The following is a 19,202-nucleotide window of genomic DNA, read 5'->3' as shown; positions in this document are numbered from 1 at the left end:
GCTGAGCAGGGCAGGCATGCCCTCTTGCTCTTGTCATTTGGTGACTGAAGACCCCGGGACACTGTGTGTAGAAGCAGGAGGCCAGGAGGGTGGTGATGGGGACCAGGACTTACCTACCCCAGTGGCTCCTGGGAGGGGCCTGTCCTTTCTGGGCCTTGATTTCCTTGTTTCTACCACATGGTGGGACAGATAAATAGCATGTGCAGTTGGCGGGCTGTCTGGGCACGGTGGGGAGGGGGCTGGGGAAGCTGTGCCCGCCCCACATCCCTTGCTTCTGCTTGCCTGAGTTGTTGGCGGCTGGCAGTTCCATTAGCAGCGAGACCTGGGCGGCCCGGCTCTGCCTCGCGGTATCTTAAAAGTTTAATGCAAACCTTGGGCCAAATCTGGTGCCCCCCCCCCCCAGGTGCCTGTGGGACCTGGGCACACCCCAGCCAGCAGGAAGGATGGATCTGGGGCCATGCTTGTCCCTGTTGTCCCCTAGTGAAGTGGGGATGGGACATAAGAGACCCATCCCCAGAGCCTGTGCAGGCACCGTCCCTGGGGAGCCCCAACAGGCTGTCCCCCGCGTCTTGTGTTCCTGCTGGCTGGGGCATCACCACAGTGGCTGCCCTGGGATGGCCGCCTCACACCTGGAGCGCCTGGACTGGCCTTTCAGGAGCCATTGCTATTTACTGCTGGGCTGTCTTCTCCGCGGTGGTGGGGCTTGGGGCCACACAGCAGCAGGGACAGCCCCTGGGGAGGGGCCTCTGACAGGGTGGACAGGGCTTCCTGGGGAGGGGTTTCTAACTGGAATAGATGGGGCAGGGCTCCCTCTTCTCCACAGGCACTCCCAGTGCCTCCCGCCCCCCCTTCCTCGACTGCAGAGGGCTGCGTGTCTGCTGAGGCCAGGACCTCTTACCAGTTGGTAAAATTAAATCCTGCAAAGTAATGTAATTTAATTGATCGTCTCGCCTCGCTTTCCCTGCTGGTAGTGATCCTGCAGAAGCCAAGTGCATGGCCCTCCAAGAAGGTGGCCCTCCAGGTCGGCCGTTCTGTCCCTGTCCCCACACCCTGGCCTGGGAGATGCTCTTGGGTGGTCTTGTATCTGCTGGAGCACCTGTCCCCAGTCGCACCTGGAGTCTGATGTGGCCAGCCTTGGCTTGGCCCCCTCCTGGGACTTGGTGTCCTTATTTGAATCCCTCCTGGGACCAGACTCTGGCAGGGCTGTCCTTTCTGTCAGACACTGGCCAGCTCCTGTGTGTGTCCGGCTCTTGCTCCTGTACCCACCCTTCTTCTGTGGTCACACTGCCTTTGGGGGCTGCCTGATCCCACCTCATCTGGAGAAGTGCCTGCAGAGAAGACCCCCCTCCCCTCCTCCCAACCATCTTCTCTCCCTCTGGGAGGGGTCTGTGGGCCCAGAGGAGCCTTCTGTATGTGTCCGTGTGGGGTGAGGGCACAGGCAGGCCCGTAGTGGGGCCTGGACCTGGGATTTAGGTTATTTTCATGGGTTTCCCAAGCGGTTTCCATTCTGAAAGGCACCCTGCTGGGGAGGTGGCTGGTGCACTTTCTGCTCAACTCTTGAGAAGTTTCTGTGAGCAAAGGGCACTCAGGGGAAACAGGCTCGGTAGCCTTGCCGGGGCAGCAGAGGGATGGGGAAACTGAGTCACAGAGGGAGAGGTCACAGAACATACTGACCACTGCTGTGTGGGGAGTGGTGAGGTGGCCCTTGTGTTCCAAGACCCAGGCCTAGTCCCTCCCCTGGGCAGCTGTGCTGCAGCCCATGGCCTGTTTAGTCAGAGGCCCTTTCCTCTCCAGCTACAGCTTGAGGGGCAGCCCTTGGCTTGTCCTGCTTTCAGTCCCTGAGAGTGTCCACTTATTCTTTCCTCCTAAAGTTCAGCTTTGTTCTTGCCCCAGGCAAGGCTTCTAAGAAAGCAACCTAAAACCAGCTCCTATCCGGTTCTCGCGGGCCAGGTGTGGGCAGCAGCCTTGCCAGGACAGGTGGCCTGAGGACAGGGAAGCACAAGCGCCAGTTGTCCTCAGTCCCCAGAGATGAGTTGGCCTCATCATTTTCTGGGGATGTAATGGCCCCTTTTCTGGCTCAGGCCCTGAGGCGTGGATGCAGGTGCCCACCTGCCCGGGTCACGGCGAGTCACTGGTATTGCCAGCATGCCCTGTGCTCAAGCTGAAGGCCTTATGAAGGTTGCCTCTTTCTGTCCTCAATGGCTGTCCCAGGGTCCACCCTGACCCTGGGTTCACAGTGGGCACCTGAGACTGCAGTGTCATGGGAAGGACACAGGGCCTGGTGCCAGCAGGACCTGGGCTTTCAACCTGGCTGAAAGGCCAGGGCCTGCTCCGTTGGAAGGGATAGGCCCAGGAGTATGCTCTGCTCCCTGCTGTGTTGCACCTGGCTGCCTCAGGACCCTCTGAGCCAGTGTACAGGGTGCTGGCCTCTGTCTACCTGTCGCCGGGCTAGGCCACCTCTCCTGGCAGGAGAGCCCTGCTGGCTCAGGTGGCCCTGCCTCACTGCCCTTGGCTGAGGTTGCCTGCACAGAAGCAGAGGCTGACTGGGAGGCCCTGGTGAGGGGTGCCCAGGCCTCTGTGAAGGGAGCCTGTAGGGCCCTTCCCTTCATGTTGTGGGTGGCTGGGCAGCAGAGTCTCCATCCAGCAGTAAGCAACCAGTTCACTACCCACCAGGCCCTGGGCACACCTGGCCCTGCCCTTGTGGGCCTCCTGAGGCAGGTACCTGAAGGACTTCCTGGAGGAAGCAGCGACAGCTGCAACCCGAGGGCAGAGGTGTGGCCTCTAGGGAGACAGGACTGAGCCCTAGGCCTCCTTGCCTCAGGAGCCCAGCTCTTCAAGCCGCTGAGCCATCCTGCAACCATCCCAGTGCCTCTCACAGTTACCCCAAGAGTTGTCATTAATCTCTAATCTCTGTGGAAGGCAAAGAAGACCAGGCACAAATCCACCCCAGAGGCCCTCTGCATGGCCCATGGGTGACTTCCCCACTGCATTTCCTCTTCCCCTGTGCCGGCTTTTTGTCTGGTGTTTGGAAGTGGAGCCCACAGTGTGTAGACAGGGAGGTGCAGATGTCTCCTCCTTTCATCTTGGGATGGCTTGGAGGGGATGCTGGGCTGAGGGGCTGGGTGGTGTGGCCTCCACCAGGCCTACTTCCTGCTGTGGTTTCAAGGGTGACAGTGGCAGGTGGCAGAATCTGGGCTGGAGTGCCGCAGACCTCACCACCTCCCACTCCAGTCTGGCTTCTTGCTGGTAGAATATGTTCTTGCTGGGGAACACTGTTAGTGGCAGGTGGGTAACCTAGGTTTCTCTCCAATGGTGTGCCCCAGGGTCCTCGAGGTTTACCAGGTGTTGTGAGCCAGGAAGGAGGTGCCTCCTTTTGCACTAGCACTGCACAGCTGCCCATCCCCAGAAAGTGCCCCAGGGATGCACAGCTGAGGACCCCTCGGCACTGCACAGTTAGACTTCACTGCTGGGTGTGCAGGGAGACCCTGTAGCTACCACCAGGTGTACAGAGAGCAGGTGCCCACCTCCACTGTGGGCAGGAGCAGAGCCGCCTGGCCACAAAGTTGTTCTTAAAGGGCCAGGCAGGGATGAGAAGAGTTGGGGTGAGAGGGTTCTGGGACAGGACTGGCTGGGTCCGCTGCTTTGGGACCCATTGGCCACACAGGGGACATGGTTATGAGGCCCCAAGGAGAGGGGGAGGAGGTGGAGCCAAGGGCCCTGATCTGTGTCTCTCCGGGGGCCACTGCTGTTTTCCCTCCTCCCTCCTCCCTCCAAGCTTGCTCCCCTTCCTCACCCAGCTGTCCCCTAGCCCATCCGGCCCCCAGCCCCTGCCCAGCCCCCCACCCAGCCACCAGCCTGCCCTGGAAGAGTTAAGCTGCGGCTGTGCCAGCCCTGCAGACTGTTTGGAATAGTTTAAATGCTTTGACACTGGGGCTGTACTGGATGGCAGGGAGGCAGTTTACTGGGTAATTCATATGCAAAACTGCACTATAAATTTCCAGGCTGTCTCAGTTGCCGTGGCACCACCAAGCATTTCTCCACGTACAGTACAGTATTTCTGCCATCTTTGTTTGCATTGCAGTGAGTCATCAAAAGTCTGTCTTGCACCAACACCCGGAGCCGTGCATTCCTCTGGCACCAACGCGCCACTGTTTTTAAAGCCGGGGCTGGGAGCTGGCATTTACTTCAGCTCCCAAATCAAAGGCGGCTATTCATTCCTGAGAGCTGCCTGAATGTTCGTCTGCATCCGGCCGCTTCATTGAGATGCTGCGCGCTGCCCGGGAGGGCCGGCCTGGGTGCAGCTGAGCTGCGGCCGCCGAGCCCCGCGCCCGGCCGGCCCCCCCTCCCGGCTCCCGCCCTCCCCACCCGGGGCTCCGGCTCCGTTTGCTGCATTCCCGGAGCAGCGGGCGGGCGGGCGGGCGAGTGGGGAGCCTGCCCTGCCGGGCTGAGCGGGCAGCGTCGGCCGCGGCCGCAGCGGCTGAAGGTAGGTCCCCACCGCGGGTGCCCCGGGCCGCGCCGGCAACTTCTCTGCAGCGGGGGCACTGCGGGCCTCTGGTGGCGCCCACCTGCCCAACTCCTGGCGCGGGTGGCTCCGCCCTCCTCCCGGCGCCCGGCGCCTCTGCGGCCGCTGCACTTTCCTCCGCGGGACACAGCGGCCCTTTGTGTGGCCCTGGAGTTGGGCCGGCGCCTTCTCCGGCCACCCCCGCTCCCCTCGCGGAGGCGCCCGGTAAACAGTGGCTGTGGCCCCCGCCTGCCCAGCCCCCGCACCCTCCTGAGACCCCTCCGGTTACCTGGGCTGGGACCATCCAGCAGGGATTGGCCAGCGCTGGAAGCGGGCCGGGAGGGAGGGCGCCTGTGAGCGGGGCTGCGGCAGCTCCAACTCCAGCTCCCGGCTGCGCGTTCCAGACCGCCCGCCGCTGCGCTTGGGGACCTGGGTCAGGGTCCGCGCCTGCTGGGGGCTGCCCGGGAGGACGGGCACACGAGAGCCCTTCTGCTCGGACAGAGGCCCCTCCACGGGGGAGGAGTGGGGGTGCAGCTGGCCGAACTCAGCTCACTTCCCGGGGCGCCCCCTGCGCCTCCCCACCATCCCAGGGAGGCTTGGGGCTGGGCAGGAACCCGAGAGGGGACAGTTGCCCAACCCAGTTCCCCAAGGTTCGCGCAGGGCTATTCTGAGGGGAAAGGGAAAGGCCCACAGGAAACTGACGCCTGGGAAGACCTGGGCTCTGAGATGGGCCCCTCCCCAGGTCGTAGGGAGGGGCTCCTTGTCGGCAGGGAACTTTTTCCCTGAAACCGCTAGTTGCTGCAACTCTCACAGACTGGCCCTCTCCCCTCCCCCAGCCCTCCGCGGGTGACTTGCCTGTCCCAACCAGCCCAGTCCTGTCCTGTGCCCTCCCTGGGTTCAGCCTCTGCCCTGTGTTTTTTGCAAAGACTGGCGTCTGAAGCTCTGCCCTGGGGGGTCTCATGGAGCAGTCCAGGGGTGCCATGGGCAGCATTGCCCGGTGGGTAAGCAGCTGTCCCTGTGTGCCATGCCCTGGATCATATTGCCCTGTCCCTCAGCCAGGGTCCTGACCATAAGACCCCCAGAGCCTTTCTCTGGGGTTCCTCCAGCCAGGAGGGCACATTGGTACTTTGCCCTTTGTAGGGGTCAGGGACACAGGTGGGTGCTTGGCAGGCAGGACAGGGAGCACTTGTGAGGACAGGGAACTGACCATGCTGTCCCCCAACAGATGTGCCCCACTCGGGCCACCCCGCGCTGAGTCTGAGGCCCATCCACACGCCGTCCACCATGTCTCAGATGCTACACATCGAGATCCCCAACTTTGGGAACACTGTGCTTGGCTGCCTCAACGAGCAACGGCTGCTGGGCCTCTACTGCGATGTGTCCATCGTGGTCAAGGGCCAGGCCTTCAAGGCCCACCGGGCCGTGCTGGCCGCCAGCAGCCTCTACTTCCGCGACCTGTTTAGTGGCAACAGCAAGAGTGCGTTCGAGCTGCCAGGCACGGTGCCACCTGCCTGCTTCCAGCAGATCCTGTCCTTCTGCTACACAGGCAAGCTCACCATGGCGGCCAGCGAGCAGCTAGTGGTCATGTACACAGCTGGCTTCCTGCAGATCCAGCACATCGTGGAGCGCGGCACAGACCTCATGTTCAAGGTGAGCTCGCCCCATTGCGACTCGCAGACCACCATGATTGAGGACGCCAGCTCCGAACCCCAGAGTCCCTGCAACCAGCTGCAGCCGGCTGCTGCCACCTCCGCCACCCCCTACGTCGTGTCCCCCTCTGTGCCCATCCCACTGCTGACCCGTGTAAAGCATGAAGCCATGGAGCTGCCGCCAGCTGCAGGCCCAGGCCTAGCTCCCAAGCGCCCACTGGAGACGGGGCCCCGGGACGGCGTGGCGGTGGCGGCTGGCGCGGCCCCTCTCAAGCTGCCCCGAGTCTCCTACTATGGGGTGCCCAGCCTGGCCACCCTCATCCCCAGCATCCAGCAGGTGCCCTACCCCCAGGGGGAGCGGACCAGTCCGGGGGCCAGCAGCCTACCCACCACCGACAGCCCCACCTCCTACCACAATGAGGAGGAGGAGGAGGACGACGAGGCCTACGACACCATGGTGGAGGAGCAGTATGGCCAGATGTACATCAAGGCCACAGGCAGCTACGCAGGTAACGACAGGCCGGCAGGCCTGTGGGCACGGGGCACTGCAGCCTGACTGGGGAGGCCTCTGTGCTGCGGGCACGGGGAGAGAGGTTGGAGGAGATGGGAGCAGCTGGCCCGAGTGGTAGGTGGACAGGGTCCCTGCCACCAAGGAGCTCAGGCTTGATGCTGATGAGATGGCAGGTCACAAGCCTCTGCCAGAGCTGCAGTGGCACATGCAGGAAGGGTCCTGACACTGGACAGATGAGGAAACCAAGGGTCTCCATGGCCCAGTGACCTCCTGAGGGCTCACAGAACAGTTGCTGCCAGCTCAAGGCCTTGGTGTCCCTGTCTGTGAAGTGCCCGGCACCAGTGTGGTACCCCACAAGTCCTGCCTCCCTCCCCTTCCACCTCAGTGTCTTTGTCCTCTGTGAGGTTTTACTTCCTCTGATCCCGAGGTTCCTATCTATTGCCCACCTCCCTGGGCCCAGCCCCAGCGGACAGACCAGAAAGTTCTGAGAGCTGCATGAGTGCCCTCTCATTCTTTCTGCTAAGGGGGGATGCTCCCTCTTTTGGGACCAGTAAGCCCAGGATGCCCTACTTTGAGATGCAGGCCTTGTGGAGAACATCCTGGAGACCACAGGGCTCACTAGGCAGAGGGTCCAGCCATGGGGGCCCAGGCTGGGGCGTTCCCTGAAAGCCTGTAGTGTGCCTGGGTCTCTGCTTGTGCTGATTTGCATGCAGGGCCATATGTGGTGGCCTGGACCCAAGCACATGGTGCTGCAGTGGGAGGATGGGCCAAGGGGCAGCACGGGGACTCTCTCCACCCCGTTTGCCACTTGTCTCATGCCTCAGGGGTCCATCAGTGCTGGGGCAGTCAGGAGCAGTGCCCAGCCTGGGCTCTTGGGATGGCCAGCTGCCTCTGGAGCAGCTGTGGCTGCAGACTGGGTGGCAAGGTCTCAGCTTCTGCTGGGGCCACCCCACTCCTTCTCGGAGCCTGCAGGGGAAGCCACTGCCCTAGCCCCAGGCCCTGTGGCATCGTCTCTGTGTGAAAGTGTCGTTCTGCACACGTCCTTCAGAACAGTGGCTTTCAGGCTGCTGAGGCCGGGACTGGATGCGTTTTCTTCTTATGGCAGGGTCAGGGTGGGTTTTTTTTCCTGAAATCAAGAAGCGCAGCAGTGCCCGAGTTGGCCTGGATGTGCGGTCCTCACACTCAGGCACCCGCTCAGCCTCTGACTTCAGGGAATCCGCCCCGTGTGCAGTGTGCTCTGTGCCCGCTGACTGCCCCTGTGCTAGGAACAGAAGGGCCCTGATCCCCCTCCCGGGCCCACAAGGCTGGGGGTTTGCACAGGATGGGGCTGTCACTCTGATCTACTCCCAGAGTAGATCCCGGCCAACCTGCGTGTCCTGTGGTCCTGAGGACTCGCCATGCTGGTGGCTGGACACAGCCCTGTGGATGGGTTAGGGGAGCATTGGTGCCGGGGCCCGGTGGCAGGGGGCCTCGTTGGTGTTCTCCGGTGGTGAACCACAGAGCTGGGGACAGGTCTCTGGTCTTCTCCTGTCCCCTCACAGTCCTGCCTCCTGCAGTGACCTTAGCTATGGCTTGTTGGGATGGTGGGAAATGGGTATGTGTGAGGATGACTGGGAGCACGGTGTGGTCCTACAGCCTGTGCAGTCCCCTGTCCCTTATGCCTGGTCAGCCAGAGCCCTCACTGGACAGGAACAGGGACAACCCCCCTGCCTCCAGGGGTTTTCTGAGGAGCCGGGGGATGTGGCCACGAAGAGGCTTCCAGAGCTGGCATGTGCAGGGTGGGGGTCAGGATGTCGCGCTGCTCCGAGCGGCCCGCTGCCCAGGCCAGGCCTCTCTCCAGCTCTCCCGGTGCTCAGATAGAACATAGAGCTCTGGGGCCAGGGGACCCCTGCAGGGGCTGGTGACAGGTGGGGGAGGGAGCCCTGGCTGGCCCTGCCCGAACTGGGCAGTGTTGGCAGTGGGGCCATGTGCTGGGTGCTGTGGGCCCTGTCCTGCGTGGCTCACGGAGCCACAGTCTGGGTTTTCTTGTGGCTTGCTGTTCAGCAGGTCCATAAGTGGGGCAGAGGAAGGGGGTGTGAGATTTCTTGGTTAAAATCTAGGTTATTGGCAGTGACGTTGCTGGCATCAGGGTGTGCTGGGGGAGGGAGGCCATGGGAGGCAGGAGAGGAGGGCGGCCCCTGGGGAGCCGGGCCCCATGCCCTGGGCTTCCAGCACTGGGCCCAGCCTCCTCTGGGGACAGCTTGTGGGGCCAGCAGTCTGCTGCCCCTTGCCTGGGCCCCCCGAGGGCTGGGCAGCACTCCCGTCACCGAGCTGGTGGAATGTGGAGTGCTCCCAGTGTCCCCGTGAGGTTTCCCTTCTCCCTGTCCTCAGTTTCCCACTGTCAAGGGAGAGGTCGGTCAGGGTAACCTCAGGGATCTCTGGTCCAGTGCCCATTGTGTGCCTGAAATTCTGTGGAGGCCCACCTCCCCCGCACTGAGAGCACGGGCAGCCCTGTGCAATGGACAGTCATGAGGGGACAGCCTGCCCGTTGCCTTGGGACCCCAGCCCAGCTGTGCATCTGGCCGCACCCGTGTCTGCCTTCTTCATCTCTCATGTCCCATACTGGCCTCCACCAGGCAGAGTCACACCCTTGATTTATCTAGTGTCCTCAAAGGACATTAGTTTTTTTCAATTTATGACATTAATGATGCCACTGGGAAGCTGGGGGGTATACCGGAGCCCCCAGGAGTGATGCTTGCTGGCTGGGTCCCCACTTGCGGGTGCTGGCCAGGCCCCTCTCCTCTGCCCCCCGCCAGCATCCCTCTCCACCCCCCTGGGAGGTTGCCATCACTAAGTGGGCAGGGCAACTTGCCTCTGGCCCTGTGGTCTACCTGCCACTCTAGCCTGTGGCCAGGGCACTTAGGCGCAGAGGGGCCAGAGCCCCCAGGCGGGGGGACGTGTCGCAGGGCTGGAGTGTCTGTTCCCAGCACAGCACCCAGGTAGAGCCTGGTCCTGGCCCACACAGCCACCCCACTCCTCACCCGCCCTTCTCTAGAGGGTGGGGCACAGGGCCAAGGTCACCTGAACTCTCCAGGGCTTCTAGCCAGGTAGGTGTCTGCATATCCCATGGCTAACCCAGGAGTGCTGGCTGCCCCCACCAGGCTGCGCACCTGGGTCAGCTTGGGATGGTGGGGATGGAGGACTCCAACTGTCCCCAGTTGGGCCCACCTGGTCTCCCAGGCCAGTGTGATGGCCAGAAGGTCACGCTGCTGCCTTGCCTCTGCCTTGCCATTGAGAAGACAGACAGCATGCAGACCCCTGAGCAGCTACCGAGCGTGGCTGGGGCTGGTGTCACCCTGGCCCGTGAGGCCAGGAGCAGGGCAGGCTGGGCATGGGGAGGAGCCCACGGAGGGCACGCCCCACCACACCAGCCTGCCCTCCTTGTCCTGGCCTTAGCTAGAGTTGGGGCGGGCCGCCCAGCCTCTCTCCACCTCCTGGGTCCCACGGGGCCCTTGTAGCCTCCCCGTCTCTGCCCTTCAGCAGGCCACACGTGGGCCATCCCTCCCGGGCGGCAGATGTTTAATTGTGGCTGGCAGCTGTCACTCTCTGTTGTCGGAGGCAAAGGCCTGCCTTGGTACTTATGCCAGCCACACACGTCAGTGTCAGCCTCTTCCCAGGGGGGCTGCTGCTTGTTGGTCCCCCACCCTGGGCTGCTGCTTCCGGGGTTCCACACAGTCCCCTGCATACCATTCTGTGGGTCAGCAGATTGGTGTTCATGGCTGAGCCCAGTGTCCAACCTCATGGGCCGGCCTGTGAGAGCTGCCTGAACTCAGGGCAAATTAGAACCACTCAGGGCCTGTATCAGCCCTGCACGAACCCTCAGCCACTGTCCAGGCTCTGGACATGTGTGGTGGTGCACCTGCCTGCCCAGTGTGACCTCACAGGGCCCCTGGCTCTGGAGGGAAGCAGCAGAGATTCCTGCTCCGCCTGTCCCTTTTCAGTGAGACTGTAGTCCCTTGGCATCTCCCTGTTCCAGGGAGCAGGGTGCTTTGGGTCCTGCATGGCTGGGGTGAGGCCAAGAACCCTTGGCACAGTTGGGCAGCTTTTAAGTGCATCTTCCTTTTAAATGACCACCAAGTAGGCAGCTCTGGCCAGGCAGGGGAGGTGCCAGTCCCTGTGTGTCTGTCCTACCAAGCATAAAGTGGCTGTCCTATGGGTCCCTGGACACCCCAAGCACTGTCCTGTGGTCTTCACTGGGAGCCCCCACTGGTGGCCTCCCAGAATTGCCTTGTCCACCCTGTCCTTGGCTTCCGCTGGGGGAGGTCCAGGGCTGAGCATGTCCACACAGCTTCCTGTTTACTCCCCAAGCCCCTGAACACCCAGAGATTTCTACTTGAGCCAGTTTGGGTGAGCAACGATTCCCCTGCGGCAGAACACCCACGTGAGTCTCCAGGGGCACCGTCGCCACCTGAGAGAGCCTTCCTGTCCCCGAGGCTCTCCGTCCTCCGCAGCCATTTCCCCTTTGCTGTCCGGTGGCCGCAGGTGTTCATCCTGTGCCTGGGCAAGCCTGGCTGTCAGAGCTTCGGGGTGGGGCGGGGAGGGGGCGGGCCTGCGCAAGGAGCAGGGCCTTTGTCAGCGTCCAGCGCCAGGCCTGCAAGGCTGTTTCCTCCTCCCTTTGCGTTTTGGGTCTTTCCTTACTGAGGCATTACGTGCAGGTGCAAGGTCAAGTGTTCAGGTCGAGTGCCCTCACGGTCACCACACAGGGCAGTTGGACCCCCCAGTGCTTCCCTGCGATCCTCCCACTCTGCCGTGTCCCAGGTTTGCCACCTGCTTTCTGTCACTGTCATTTGCCTTCCTAGAATCTGCCTGAGTGGGACCACCCAGCACGGAGACTCCATCTGCTCTCCTGGCCGTGTTTGGGATCCCATGTGGCAGACGTACCTGTTTCCTGCTTTGTCGCAGCTGCGTGTTCTTCCATGGTGTGGCGGGGCCACCAGGGCAGACTGCATGTCCCCAGGCAGGTCTGTGTGGACCCATGTCTGCTTCTGTGGAACAGCTGGCTCAGGTACTGGGTGTGTCGGCTTCTGTCTGCCACGTGGTCCTCCCAGGAGACTGGAGAGCTCAGATGCTCGTACTCTGGCCAGTGCGGGTGCCACCTGTTAACCAGCTCAGCCTTTTCCACCCCAGGGGGTAGTCGGCAGGACCCCCTCTTTGCTCCACTCGCATCCCTGCAGTGGGTCCTGCCGTGGGACTTTTCTCCTGTTAGGTATTCACTCTGTGACATCCACTGGGGCCCGGGACTCCGCGTTTTTGCTTTTCTTAAGTGTCTTAAGAGTTCCTTTGTCAATGTATATTGCAAATATTTTTCCTCGTCTGACCTGACTTTTTATCATCTTATTGGTGTGTTTCAAAGACCAGAAGAAGTTGGATGAAGACCAGTTGCTTTGTTTTATTTTCTGGTCAGTGTTTTTTGCAGCCTGTTGAAGAGGCCTTCGTCGGTCCGGGGTGCGGAGCTCATGCATGCTCTGCTCTGTTCCGTGGTCTATCTCCATAGGAGCCACCAGACGCGCAGACGGGTCCGTTCTTCCCAGGTGGCATTCAGCTGCCTGCGTTGCCTGCTGCGTGGCTTCTCCTGCTGTGGTTTTTTGGGAATGTCTGCGGACGCTCAGTTGGTGTGGGTTCAACCTAGAGCGTGGGGGCCGCGGCAGCGCCTGTCACTGCGGTCTGCTGTGTTTCCTTCCATTTCTCCACTCGTCATTCGAGTGGCAGCTTTATGGAGGTGGAACCCACAGTCCCCACCAGTCTCCTCCAGAGCACTCGGAGTCACGAAGCCATCATTGCACTCCGTCTCCCCCAAAGAAGCCTGTGGTGGCCACCCCCACTCACCCTCTCCGCCCTCAGCCAGGCAGTCACTAGTCCCTGTCTCTGTGGATGGCCCATCTGGGCGGATCAAAGTTGTCACCTGGAGTAGGGACTTCTGCCCCTGGCTTCTGCGCTGGACCTCCAGGTCACAGGTGCTGGAGAACAGGTGATTCTGCATCTCTTTCCTGCTGGATGGATGTGCTGCCTTCCATCTGTCAGTTCTTTACTCATGGGCGACTCCTGCTTCCTGACCACCGGGGTCCGTGTGCTTCAAGCTGGCACGTCCAGGTCTCTGCAGACAGACTGGGACCCTGGGTCAGGCCGTGCAGCCGGAGCGGGATTGCTGGGGCTACGTGGGTCTCTTTCTCAGATTCTGCTTATGTTGGTGCTTTTGTGAATCAGGTTGCTAATTGTCTCACTTCTAGGTGTCCGTGGGGATGACCTGGACTCTGCGTGGACTTTGCGCCCTGTCCAGGGTTCTTGTGGCGGGGAGGCCTCGGGCCCCCTGCGGGCTCCCTGGAGCTGTGCATCTGTGCCGTTACTGCTCCGTCTGCAGCGTGGCCGTCTCCATGGGGACCCCCACTCCAGGTTGGGTGGGAGCAGGGAGTGCAGGGGTCGCACTGTGGCCTCCGTCTCGGGAGCGGGGTCGCCTGTTGCTCCTCCTTGGTGCGGGGGCTGCCGGGGTCTGGCATGGTGCTGTTCACCAGCCCATGGGCGCCTCCCTCCTCGAGGCGACGGTGGGTCTGCGCTGAGGCTGGCGTGCAGTTGTCCCAGGAGCATCCGCGTGTCCCCCAGCCCCCAGCTCTGCGTCCCTGCAGCAGGCCTGCTTTCATGGGTGCTGATCTTCTCTGCAGGAGGCGTGCCAGCGTGTTCCTGGCCTCCTCATCTGCAGCTTCTCAGCGTCTTCGTCTGGTCTGGGCACCAGGTGATGCCAGCCCTCGAGTCCTTGTGTTTGCTTTGGGAGAATTTGTGCAAGTGTGATGTTGCTTCTTCCTGGTGTTTGAGAGAAGCAGTTCATAGGGAAGGCATTTGGCCTGGAGTGTGTGACCTGTGGGGAAGTTCTAAATTTCCCATTTATTTCAGCCACCAGTGTCACTGCTGACCGCAGTTCACCTAGTCCCCACGTCCCACTAGATAGAGCTGTTCAGATTCCCTCTTTTGTCTTGTTCCAGCTGCGGTCATCTGGTCTCCCACGGGATCTGTTCATCTGGGCAGTTTACTTCCGTATCTGTCCAGCTGGTCCACTTGCTGTCTCACTGTCTTCCTTTCCCCCTCCCGCCCCGCTTCCTTCTGGGGTTGAACCTGGCTGCACACACTTCGCAGGCACTTAGAGCCGTGCCCCGGCCTTGGGTTTCTTGGGTTTAGTGTCTGCTTGTTGTTGGCTCTTCCAAGGCTTCTGCTTCTCACTTGCCTGCATCCCGAGTCCACCTCTTGTAGACAACAGGGGCTGGAGGCTGGCCATCTCCTTGTATCTGGAGTCCATACGCCCGGGTGCAGATGTGATTCCCATGCCTCAGGTCCAGCCTGCCATCTGGCTCTTTACTTGCTGTTGCTGTCTTCTCCCGTCTCTGGCACTGTCCTCCACCGCCCTTCACTGGGTACCTTATGGCATTTTTTTAAACTCCACGGTTGACTTATTAGTTATTCCTGCAGTTTGGGATTGCTCTAGAGTTGACATTTGCATCTCGGTCTTATCTTAACCCCTCTTGTTGGACTTGACTCCTAAAGCAGTGTCTTCTTTTGCCTCCTCTGGTCCTTTGTACCCTGGTGTCCCATTTTACTTCTTCATGTTCAGGAAGCCTTATAAGGTCACCATTTCTAGCTGTTATCTTTTTTTCTACCTTTTGTCATTGTAAGAACTCATATGCCGTCAGACTGAGTTCTCTGAGTTAAAACAAGTGCAAGGAGCTGGTGACCGCCCCGGCTATGACACGACAGTCCCTCCACTCCCAACTGGCCCCGCCCCACAGTCACCATGTCCTCTCCCCACTCTTGGCAGCAACAGCTCTGTCTTGGTCCCGTAGATGGAGTCCCACGCAGCCTGTGCCTTTAGAACCGAGTCTTGGCATCCGAGAGCCGTTCATGCCTGTGCTTTAGGGTTTCAATCTTTTCATGGCTGGGCTTGTCCTGTGCCGTGGGTGGGGCCTCGGCATGTGTGTCCACTGCTGTTAGAGGGCTACAGGCTCCTGACGGGGTGACCTGAGCTGCCGTGGACGTCCGCGAGCCGGTTTTCAAACGCACTTTCCTTTTCTTTTCTGGAGGGTAAGTGAAGCGGGTGGTGGTGGGCTGGCCTTGGGGGTGTGTAGCAAGTGTGCATCCGCATCCCTGGAGCTGCTGGCTCTTTTCCAGAGTGGTCGTCCATTCACGATCCCACCGTGGGGGGGATCCAGGCCCTGCACTCGGGGTTCCCTTACTTTAAGCCCTTGTAGGGGGTCTGTTCTACTCCACGGCGGTGCAACCTGCATCTCTCTAGCGCTCACCACGTTGAGTGTCTTTCACGTGTGTCTCTGCCCGTCCTTGACTCGGGGTCTCACGTCTAGGTCTGTGGCCCATTGGACCACGTCAAGAAGGGTTGCTCTGTGGGAAAGCCCCTCCGAACACGCACACAGGTGCCTGCGGCTCCTCTGCCCCGGTGGAGCCCGTGCTGGTGGGCAGTCTCGCTGTGTGGTCTCCTTCCCCTGCAATTGCCCGGTCTTTCTCACGTCCTGTGTCTCACCAGTGATGGGTTCTGAAGAGCTTGAAAATGTCTTTATAGCACTTTTTTTTTTTTTAAGAAAACATTTTTTTTCTTTTTTTTTTTTTAAATATTTATTTATTTTTTAGTTTTCGGCGGACACAACATCTTTGTATGTGGTGCTGAGGATGGAACCCGGGCCACACGCATGCCAGGCGAGCGCGCTACTGCTTGAGCCACATCCCCAGCCCACACTTTTTTTTTTTTTTTAAACAAAGCTTTTTAAATATTTTTTCAGTTGTCAATGTGGCGCTGAGGATCGAACCCAGTGCCTCCCACATGCTTGGCAAGCGCTCTGCCACGATCCACAACCAGCCACAGCCCGCCCTTACGGCACCTCTCTTAAAAATCTGCCTGATGGGCATCAAGGTCACATGTGGACGCCCGTTTCTGAAGGGTGCTGTGGCTGGATGTGGATTGTGGGTTGGCCATCACCCTGTTGTGTGCTGTAGACGCCTCTGGCTTGTCCCGGGTTTCTGACCTGAGAGGTGGTCCTGGGGCACTGCCTCCGGGCTCCAGGTAGACCTGTGCCAGTCTCTCCACCGTCCGTCCACTCTCGGGAATTCTCCTCTGGGCCGGGACGCGGGTGCTGGCTTGTGTTTCTTGTGTTCTTGGGAGAAGCTGTTCTGGAGCCCCACCTCGTCCCCGCGTCACGTTCTCGTTCTGCCCCCTCGAGCTCCTGTTCTACTGTCTTTGCTGCTCGGTCCTGTTGGAAGGGCCAGCGTGATGCCCTGTCTGCTGTGCCACCACTGGGTCTCCCTGTGGTGTGCCGAGTGGTGCCCCCGCCCCAGGATCACTCCTCTGTGGTCTTGAGTCTGTTAGTGTTTAGCTCGATGCTAGAGCTGGAGCACGTGAGGAGGCTGAGTGTCTGTGGTTTCTTGAGCTCCACAGTGGCACTGACCTGAAGCTCGGGTGTGTGGGGTGCCACGCGCCATCGAGGGTTTACTGGCCATTTGGATGCTCTCCTTTGTGAAGCTCCTGTGTAAATGCTTTGCCCCAATTTTGCAAAGTAACTTTTCTGTCCTTTTCCCCCAAATGTATGTGCCATGTGTTCTCCTCGGTGTCCTGTGCCAGGCACACCTGCTGCGGGCGTGGTCTCCACGGCGACTTTTCATTTTATTACTATAACTGTATCACTATTGCTGCTGCTGCTGTTGTTGTTGTTGTTATTATTATTTGGGTGCTAGGGATGGAACGAAGGGCCCTGTGCCTGCTAAGAGTGTGCTCTGCCACTGAGCTATGCCCCCGGCCCCTCGTAATAGAACTCTGATGTACAGTTTATTAAATTTTTGAATTTATAGCAGCTTTTACATCCTACTTAATGAAACTTTTTCTCACCTTGAGATCAATATGTAATCTCCATTTGTAAGAAAAAAAGTTGTTCAAATTCATTTTAAACTTGAAAAAAATTTTCAAGAACAGTTTAGAGATGTGCAGTGGACACCCTTCCCCTGGGGTCTCTGGAGGGTGAGCACCCCATCTCACCGCCCTCTGCCCGTCTCCTAACGCAGAGCCTCTTCTCACCTGACAGCCTGTTACGCGGGCACAGCCCCGCCTCGGCTCAGGTGCCAGCTCCGGTCCACTCACGCAGCCCCCAGTGCTGTCCTGGGCAGCAGCACCTCTCCACACGGGGCCCGGCGTGGCCTGGGTCGGGTCGGGGTGGTCATTGCCGCCCCTTCTCCAGGCCGATCCCTCGGCTCCGTCTTTCCCGACACTTTCTTCCAGAGCCCTGTCTGGTTACTTGGAAAGACCACCCCTCTTTTGGGCGCTCGGCTCTCGTCCCAGGAAGGCGTTGGGTGCTGCACGGCTGCCGGTCCACAGATTTGCACGTCCCTGGGGGACCGCCACCCAGCTTGGGTCAATATGGTGGTGTCACCTTGGGATTTGGTGGGGTAGCCTCTGCTTCCCCCTTGGCATCAGGGGCTGGTTGCTGCCCTGTGCGTCAGTCACCTCCTCGGTCCTGGCGTTGGGGTCCTCCCGAGTCCCTTCTGAGGCTGTGAGGAAGGTGACTTCCAGCCCCACGTGGCTGTGCCGGTTGGTCGCAGTCTTTTGTAGCAGAGAGCTTCCCACCGCTAGCGCCTGCTGATTTATTTTATTCCTTCGTCTGTTGTGATGATTTATTTACCATCAGTGTAGATTTTTTTTAAGCGTTTTCTTACTGCCTTGCTCAGCAAAATCTCCCTGGCTCCTTTTACACTTTCCCTTCCCATCCCTGGAATCGGTTCCTTCCCTTTCAGTGGGGAGTGTATTTATTCATCTACTCGTTCATTTCTGCAGCGCTGGGGCCTCCTGTACTCCCGGCAAGTGCTCTACCACCAAGCCATACCCAGCCTAGTGGCTTTTAAAACCCTGGACCTGGGGCTGGGGTGCAGCTCAGTGCTAAACACCCTGCTGGCACGTGTGAGGTTCTGGGATCAATCCCCGGCACCACAGAACAAACCAAGCCCTGGTGCTGGGCTCGTGCATTGCTGTGGAGGTGTCTGTTTTTATATTCTTTTAGAATTGGAGCTTGAGGTCTACGTATTTAAAAATCTTGAGGGCCGGGCATGCAGCTTCGTGGTAGAGCACTTGCCTGGCATGTCAGAGGCCGTGGGTTCCACCGCAGCACATACACACACAGATCACGAGTTCACATCTGGATGGTGGTGCTCACCTGTAGCTCCAGCGCCTTGGGAGGCTGTGGCAGGAGAATAGCTCCATCCCAGGAGTTCAAGACCAGCCTGGGCAACATACTGAGACCCCCCCTCAAAACCAAACACTCAGAAGCATGAGTTAAAGCTGCGGTGTCCAAAGCCGGCCAGCTCCCTCCACGTGTGTGCTGTCCTCCACGTGTGTGCTGTCCTCCACGTGTGTGCTGTCCTCCGATGGTCGGGTTTGGGCTCTCCTGCATTTGCCTGGAACCCACGGGAGTGGTGCCACACAGGGCTCCAGCCCCCTTCTACCCTTGTCACCATCTGTCACCTGCCCATTGTCACAGGAAGGGCATCTTCTGCCTGGCAGGACAGCGCCCCTTTGTGGTGTTCCAGATATCTGTGCTGGGAGCTGGCCCTGACCCCAGTCCTGCCCCTGGCGCCCCCTGTGAGGCCCAGGCGTCCCTGTCTTGTGGCTCTCGGGGTCTTGCCCTGCCACACTTTGCACTGTCATGTGCTCTGTGGAATCCTGCCACACTGGCCAGCTGGAATTGGGGGTTGTGTCCACTCTGCAGGTCAGTCCAGGGCAATCTGACATCTTCACAGAATTGGGTCCTCCAGGCCCTGGATGTGGTGTATCCCTCCGTTTACTCTTTTTCAAGTTTTGGGGGGATATGTGCTAGTTCTCTGCACATCCTTTCCAAGATTTATTCTTAGAAATTCATTTTTTGGTTCTAATTACATGATATTTAAGTTTCCCTTTTAAATAATGTTTCTAAAATACAGAAAAAGAATCACTTCACACATGTGGTCACCTTGCCAAATGTACTTGTTTGCTCTAATCTTTCGCCTGCAGATGCCTTTGGATTTTCTGTCTATGTGACCCCCATGGGCTCACAAGGACAGCTTTAATCCCAACCTTAACCTTTGCTCTGCTTTCTTGGCTCATGGACTGGCGGAACTTCTTGTACACCCTGGTCTCCTTTCCACATTCAGGAAAAGCTTTTGATACTTTCTTTCTTGCCGCCCTGGGATGGACGTAGGCCCTGGGCTAGGAGTGCTGGGCGCAGAGCTCAGTCCTGGCTGCGGGACATTAGTTCTGGGTGGGATGTCCCTTCAGGGCCTTGAGGTGATACATTCTGTCACATTAAGGGAGGTCATTCTCTTGCTAGGTTAGGAGGCTCCCCCGACAAGTAAGTTGAAATTCCACTCAAGTTTTTTCCCTACACGCAGTCAGGCACTGCTCACCTAGGGGTACGTGTGGGACCATCAGGGTGCGTCTGCACACAGTGAAGGTGCCATCTTGGGACCACCTGGATGGGGCTGTCTTCATGTG

The 19,202-nt window shown here is 59.6% G+C and overlaps 1 protein-coding gene across 2 annotated transcripts in view; it reads left to right on the top strand.

Moving 5' to 3' along the window:
• Nacc2 (NACC family member 2) overlaps window positions 1-19,202 on the top strand; it is a 61,297-nt gene that overhangs the window by 22,782 nt on the left and 19,313 nt on the right. For both annotated transcript variants that reach the window (XM_026395541.2, XM_026395542.2), the window contains exon 2: window positions 5,727-6,659. In XM_026395541.2, the coding sequence (XP_026251326.1) occupies window positions 5,786-6,659 (874 nt within the window). In that variant the 5' untranslated portion in view covers window positions 5,727-5,785. The remainder of the gene's footprint in view (window positions 1-5,726; window positions 6,660-19,202) is intronic.

Source organism: Urocitellus parryii, chromosome 4 (genome assembly GCF_045843805.1).
Source record: "Urocitellus parryii isolate mUroPar1 chromosome 4, mUroPar1.hap1, whole genome shotgun sequence".
Taxonomy (NCBI): Eukaryota; Metazoa; Chordata; class Mammalia; order Rodentia; family Sciuridae; genus Urocitellus; species Urocitellus parryii.
This window is presented reverse-complemented; position numbering and strand designations above follow the sequence as displayed.